The sequence below is a fragment of the Octopus bimaculoides genome, chromosome 26 (assembly GCF_046866305.1).
Source record: "Octopus bimaculoides isolate indiv1 chromosome 26, ASM4686630v1, whole genome shotgun sequence".
NCBI lineage: Eukaryota > Metazoa > Mollusca > Cephalopoda > Octopoda > Octopodidae > Octopus > Octopus bimaculoides.
In genome coordinates this window covers 18,004,274-18,011,773 of record NC_142953.1, presented here as the reverse complement: position 1 = coordinate 18,011,773, position 7,500 = coordinate 18,004,274, and the positions used below count along the sequence as shown (strand labels likewise).

Sequence of the window (7,500 nt, the reverse complement as noted above, 5' to 3'; positions counted from 1 at the left end):
GTTCTATAGGACAGTTAGGCAGGAGGGCGGTGCTGGGTGGTGTTTGCATGCATAGGGGGTACATCTATGTATAGAAATAGGCATAAGGGGAAGTGCGTGTAATGATAGTATGGGGTGAATGTCGTTTCTTGGAGTGTGTGTGAAGGTGCATGGATGGATGGTGTGTGAGTATAATCATATTGTATGTGAGAAGAGGGAGCAGAGCTAAAGGGTAGTGTGTGTATATGTATGCATATATATATATATATATATATATATATATATATATATATGTGTGTGTGTGTGTGTGTGTGTGTGTGTGTGTGTGTGTGTGTATGTATATATATATATATCGTTGTTGTACTTAGGGATGGTCATGTTGCCAGTTTAGCCAATAAAAACACACGCACTGTATATTTGGTGTTAATTTGCTTCAGCTTTATATTACATTATATTACATTAATCCTATTTCGGCTAGAGTTCTTTCGTCACACTTCTGTGACCTCATCAGTGGTCCTTTGCTTTCTTCTTTCTTATGTGTGTCTCACCTTGCTAACTATCAGCCATTTTGTAATTTGTATTCCTATTGTATATATATATATATATATATATATATATATATATATATATATATATATACTTGTACATATATTTATGTGTGTATATATATATACACACACACACACACACACACACATTTATATATATATTATGTATATGTACACATGTACATATATAAACGTATATATATATATATATATATATATATATATATATATATATATATATATATATATATATATATATATATATATATATATATATATACATATATATTATATATATATATATAAACTCCTAGAAAGACGTACATACACATGCACGCACACTCGCGCACACACGCGCACATATACACGAGCGTGCTCGCACACATACACACGCATGCACACAGATACACATATACACACAGAAATATATAAATACATGGGACGGGTTTCTACTTAGTTTTCGTGTCAACCAAATTCACCCACAAGAAGGCATTATTTGACCTGGGACTATTGCAGAAGGCAGTTACTCAAAGAACCACGAAGTGGAACTGAACCCCAAAAGCAGATGGTCGCAAACTGAGCTTCTTAACCACATCGCCAAGCATTCGTCTCGATGCAGACGTTGTTCTTATTGCTGCCGTTAGATTTGTTTTGTTTTTTTATTGTTTTTGTCACTCACTCCTGTTGTTGCTGTGGTTGTTGTTGTTGTTGTTGATATGGATGCTGAAGTGGTTCTAAAGGGATTTGTCGTTGTTATTGCTATCGTTGTGGTTGTTGTTATTGATGGAAACGTTATCCCATTTGTGGCTGTTGTTTCTATTGTTGTCCTTCTACTTGTTATTGATGTGTTTTTCTTGTAGTTGTAGCCGTTACTCTTCTTCTTCTTCTTGTTGCTGTTGTTGTCGATGTAAATGTAGTTATACCTTCCGTTCTTATTGCTGTTATTGCGGGTGTTGTTGTTGCTGTTGTTGTTGTTGTTGTTATTATAGATGTTGATGTCCTTATTGCAGCCGTTAACGCTTTACTGTTGTTGATGTTGTTGTTGTTGTTAGTGGTGGTAGTGGTGGTAGTTTTTGGAGGCAGTGTCGCGTTTCACTTTTGTTTTTATATCAATGACCGGAAGTTGTATTCCATTATCATTCAGGAAGTTGCATAAAATCGTCGGATGTAAAATTGTGTTGAAGTGGCCGAAGGAGGGGGGAGTCTCGAAGAGTTGACTTTGTGTATTGCGAAATCACAAGAGACAAAAAGCTTTTAGCGTTCTCAAACAGGAAGTTGTATCTTACTAACAGACGACAAATTACAGATCAGAGCGGAAATTTGGAAGACAATAAGATGGCGAAAGATTTCAATCTGGCTTTAAAATAGTTTTATTGAACTATCAGCAGATAGTTTTGGCAGTATATGGAACCTCTGAGGTATCTCAGGGGTGCCTCCGTGATACTAATTAATTGGCAGGGTCTGTAGTACTTAGGTTGCTCGAAAGAAATAATAAAGGGTACAAGGTAGGACACGATTAACTTCAGGTTCCCGAGTGGAGAGTGTTTATTTAGAATCTAGTCACAGTCCTCTCAAAATTCGGGAGGACTGCGATGATTTTCGCCCTTTCGTTTAGTATCTCTGGTGTATTTTTATACTACTTCTGTTGTTCTAATGAGATGATAGGGTTTGTGGTATCCAGGGTCTCAGATAAAAATACTACAAGCCGCCTGGTAGAACAAGATGAATTTCTGGCTCCCGAGTTGGTAGGTGTCCTCTCAAAACTGAAGACGAATTTGATGTTTTTCTTTTTTGGTTTGGTACCTCCGTGATATCTCTGTGGTACTAATGTGATGTCAGGATCTCCGTGAGAAATATTATAAGATGGTACAATATTAATTTTGAAACCTAGCCATGAGTGTAGTCTAGCAAGAGTCCTGTGAAGTGTTATGGTTTCTTTTTCTATTTTCTTTTTAGAGAAAACCCAACCAAATATTTGCGGACCCCATTTTGGCCTCCCAGAGCCCCAGACCAATGTGCCAATCGAACCGTCCCACTGTTTTACAGGCACTGGTGGTACCAATGTACTAGTGACGGAGTCGCAATGTAATGGATGGTCAGTGGTACGTCTTTATTCTCTCTAAGTCGTTCTTACGTGAATTTGCTGGACTAGCATTTCAAATGAACTTGAAATTTGAATTATGAACGAGTAAGAAAAGGCTTCTCCGCCCATTCGTGTGCTCTAGTGCGATGGTGAGCACTCTGTTTGATGTAGTTGTAGTTTGGCCCTAGGTCATTTTAAAGACGTTCAAAGAATGATCACTCCTTCCTTTATTCAATCAAAGCTCATGGATAGATTAGGTTAATCAACGTAATTTGAGGGAGATTTGGCAACTCTACAGGGCGAGCAATCAATTAGAAGCCTTCCTCATTGAGAGAAAAACGTTCATATTGAATTTGAAGAGAAACGTCATACGTTAAAAGCCAAATAATAAACGAACTTATATCAATTCAAATATTACAAAGCAAAGCCTTGCTCTGATTCAAATAAGAATGTAAATTCATTCTTTTTATATCGCTGATTTGTGGAAAAGATTAATGTGTTTACGTCCTTATTTCAAGCACAATCAAATTTGTGATATTTAAATATATTTCAATGTTTATGATTTACATTGTGATGTTATTAAAATATATATTGGTAAAAGGTTAAACGTCAATTCTGACACTGAAAGTGCGTATGTCAAAACAGAAATAACGTTAAACAGCAAACGACAAACATTGAAGTCAAACATTAAATGTCAATTCTAAAAACACCAACGAAAAACAAACGTTGAACGATAAATGTCAAATATTAAAGTCAAACATCAAACGTTAACTCTAAAAATGTCAACGTCATACAAAAGAAAAAAAAACGATAATTGGCAAGCATCAAAGGCTGAAGTTAAATATTAAACGTCAATTTTAACTGCGCCAACGTTAAATGAAAAGCGTTAAATTTAAGTCAAATGCCGAAGGTCAATTCTGAAAACGTCAATATCAAGCAAAAAGAAAACAACAAATAAACGAAATGCCAAACATTCAACATCAATTGTGAAAGCGCCAATGTCAAACGCAAACAGAACGTCAAAACGCTAAAAGCTAAATGTCAAACATTGAAACAAGCAAATCTTGAAAGCTTTGAGACCTCAAACAAAAAAGTCGATCCATTAAAGAGGTCACGAATGGCCAATGCATACACACACACACAGGTAGGCACGCGAGTGTACACACACAACCACTCACACATAAACGCGCATGCATGCACCCACACGTACTCTTCGTCTACTCTCACCTTTCTTCTTCTCTTGTAAGCAACCACATTTCTACATACTCACATACAAGCGTACATGCGTATAGGCATAAGACTAATTCACGGACAGGTTCAAGATAAACCTTGAAGAGAGAGAGAGAGAGAGAGAGAGAGAGAGAGAGAGAGAGAGAGGGGGGGGGGAGAGAGAGGGGTATCTCATTGATAAGATCGCGAATGGCGACGAAAGGACTTTCACAAACAAACAACCAAATGAGATTTTTAACCAACACAAACGATCGATTAGTTAGTTGGTTGGCTAAACATATAGCCTATTAAGTAACAATAGAGAAGTGATATTGAACCAGTGCGTGTGTTGTTATTATTGGCGTAATGACCCTCCAAAGACATGAAGATTTGTTTCAACATACGATTTCACATCAAGCCTCTTGCAAACCGAATACAAAATCGTAGTCAAACATTGAAGTCAAGCATTAAATATTTCTTGTGTAAATGCCAAGTGTCAAACGTCAAAACTTTACGTACGAAACATAAATCGTTGAAATCAAATTTTCATCACGAGCTTTAAAGAAAAAAAAATCTTTAAACATCAAATGTGAAAATTCCAAGCGTAAAACATGTTAAAACGTAAATGGTAATCATAAAGTAATCCATCTTACCTGGAAGCTGTGGAGTATAGCCAAATTTGTTTCCACCAAAACACGATCTTTCCAAAGCGAAGAATCTCGGTTAATGTCCAGATTCATTCGTTTTCCAATCACCTACAAGTAAAGAGAGTAACCGGAAGTAACACGTGTCCAAAGATAAAAAGTTCAAGAAGTAAAATGTAAAAAGGGCACACCGATCACTCGAAGTGATATGTAAAGAAAAAGTCACAGTGACTGGAAGTAGAAGGCTGGAAGGTCACAGATTACAGGAAGTAAAATGTTTAGCGGCATTTCGTCTTTACGATCTGAGTTCAAATTTCACTGAGGTCGACTTTGCCTTTCATTCTTTCGGGGTCGATAAATTAAGTACCGGTGAAACACTGGGGTTGAAGTGATCTATTTACTACTTCTACTTCTTCCTCCCTTGAGAAGAAGAAGAAGAAGAAGAAGAAGAAGAAGAAGAAGAAGAAGAAGAAGAAGAAGAAGAAGAAGAAGAAGAAGAAGAAAAATTTCAGGCCTTGTGCCCGTACTAGAAAGGATTATTATTATTAATATCATTATTATTATTATTATTATTATCATCATCATTATTATTATCATGTGATGTAAACTCAGCTTATTTTGCTGGGTATGATGGAAAGTGTCAGCTGTCCACAGCCAGCAGACTAAGGTGACACTTGTTTATTATTATTTTTATCATCATCATTATCATCATTATTATTATTATTATTATTGAGTGAGAGAGCAGAGCATGCCATCAAAATGACACTGGGTAACAAATATACAAAGCCCATTATACCCATCATAACTACCCGTCTAATAAACGTACACCAAGCACATGCATCACAACTATATGTGTCCGACATAGTAATCTCATACCAAGATAAACAGCGTATGACCTCGCAAGTGGGGCCCAGTTAGAATTTTCTTCAGGTCGAGTAGCCCATCCCACTCAAAATGTCCCTGAATAAGAGTTGTTAAAGTATGTTGAACGAAACACCCATGTTTCCAACGGTGAATTATCCAAATCCCAAAGAATTCCTCTCAACACATGGCTATGATGCTCCCCCACTACTTCTGCTCGTGATCAGAGATGCACATATCGTCAGCCACCAAGGGACATGCTCAACTGGTTAAGGTCAAACAACTGACAAGCAAATCTGTGGTAGTGAGCAGAATATTTGCTGTAGCCCATCTTTTATACCAAGACAAAACAATGTACATGATAACACTTCCAATCAGTTAAAATGAGAAGTCATGAAAGCTACTGCCTGGTACTGCAGCAGGGTATTTAATTATTATTATTATTATTATTATTATTAGACAGTACTTTCACATTCAAGAGGAAGTGATTAAATTGATCACTCCTACTATCACAACTACCACCACTACCACCATTACCACCATTACTAACCCATCACCAACATATGTAGGGCTTGTTGATAGTTTGGTAATCTGGTATTGGCAGTGGTGGTGGTCATGTCGATGGGTGTTTTGGATGTTCATAGGAGTCGTGATATAGTGGCTTTCATGCGTTTACTGGTTTAAGCTGGTGTGCAGCCGTGGTGAGTTCATCACGTGATGTGAATTAGTGTCTGCGTGTCGATAGCATGACGTGGCAAGGTGTAATGTCGCCTCGTATGCGACACACAGACACACAATGTAGTATGTGTGCGTGTGTATGTGTGTATGTGTGCGTATGCTTTTTTTGAGTATAGTGTACATGTGTGTGTAAGTATGTGGGAGCGCCCTTAAGTACTTGTATGTGCATGTGTGTGTAAGTATGCGTATATCTGTGTCAGTGTGTGTATGTGTGTGTGTGTGAGTATGATGTATTTTTATGGGTAAGATGTACTCTGTGTGTGCGCATGAAGTAAAGTGTATGTGTATGGTGTAGTGATTGTATGATGTAATGTGTGTGTGTGTGTATGATGTAGAGTGGTGTGTGTATTTGTGATGAAGTGTGGAGTGTATGTGTGTGTGTATGATACAGCGTGACGTGGGGTGTGTGTATGGCTAAGTGCCTGTTTATATGATGTAGTGGCATGTGTGTGTTCGTGTGTCTGTGTGTGTAAGATAGTGTGATGTGTGTCGAGTGCATGTGAATGGTATGTGTGTGTGTGTGTAGCGGGTGTCGCTAGTTTCACTTTCATTTCTGTCAACTTCACAACTGCCCGGCTTAAATCGTTCAAAGTATTCATCACGTAACACGTTCAAAAGATATTTGAAGGTGGAATCGGGGGGAGGGAGGCGCAGGGTGGAAGAGGAAGTGTGTGTGTGTGGGTGGTGGGGGTGCGTATGGGGGAAAGCAAGTGGGGTGGATGCGGGTGTTGGAACAGAAAACCACTAACACGGCGAAAGCAGTTAAATAACATATTTTCGGAAAGAACAATAATAATAAACGGGAGTAGCAACAACAACAGCAACAACAACAACAACAACAACAGCACCAGTAGCAACAACGATAGTAACAACAACATCACCCAAAATAGCAACAACAACGACAGAAATAGCAACAATAACAAACAACAATAAAGGCAACAATAATGAAAGCAATAGTACAAAATGGTTATAATAATAATAATAATAATATATGGACTGTAATAACAACAACAACAATAATAATAAGAACGATAACAAGAACATTAAGAGGAACAAAATTTTTATGAAATGTCTTTGCTTTGACGAGATCCTTGTATGATTGGGTAAGGGGTAAGGGTGTGATGGTGGCGGTGGTGGTGGTGGTGGAGTGGGGGATAATTTAGAGGAGGTAGGGAGGTGGGAGAAGAGTTGGGTTAGGGTTAAGAGATAGGGAAGAGTTATAGTGGTACGAGAGTGAGAAGAAAGGGAGGAAGAGGAGGAGCAGGAGGAGGAGCAGGAGAGGGAGAATTAGGGGAGGTGGTGTTGGTGGTGTGGTGGAGAGGGAAGAAGGAGGAGAGAAGGAGAAGTATTAGTAGTAGTAGTAGTAGAAGAAGAAGAAGAAGAAAAATTAGAAGGGGGGAAGAAGTAGTAGTAGTAGTAGTAGAAGGAGAAGAAGTGG

The 7,500-nt window shown here is 38.0% G+C and overlaps 1 protein-coding gene across 2 annotated transcripts in view; it reads right to left on the bottom strand.

Annotated features, from left to right (window-relative positions):
- Window positions 1-7,500, bottom strand: part of LOC106875654 (nitric oxide synthase 1) — a 168,936-nt gene that overhangs the window by 134,245 nt on the left and 27,191 nt on the right. For both annotated transcript variants that reach the window (XM_089343035.1, XM_089343036.1), the window contains exon 5: window positions 4,473-4,574. In XM_089343035.1, the coding sequence (XP_089199161.1) occupies window positions 4,473-4,574 (102 nt within the window). The remainder of the gene's footprint in view (window positions 1-4,472; window positions 4,575-7,500) is intronic.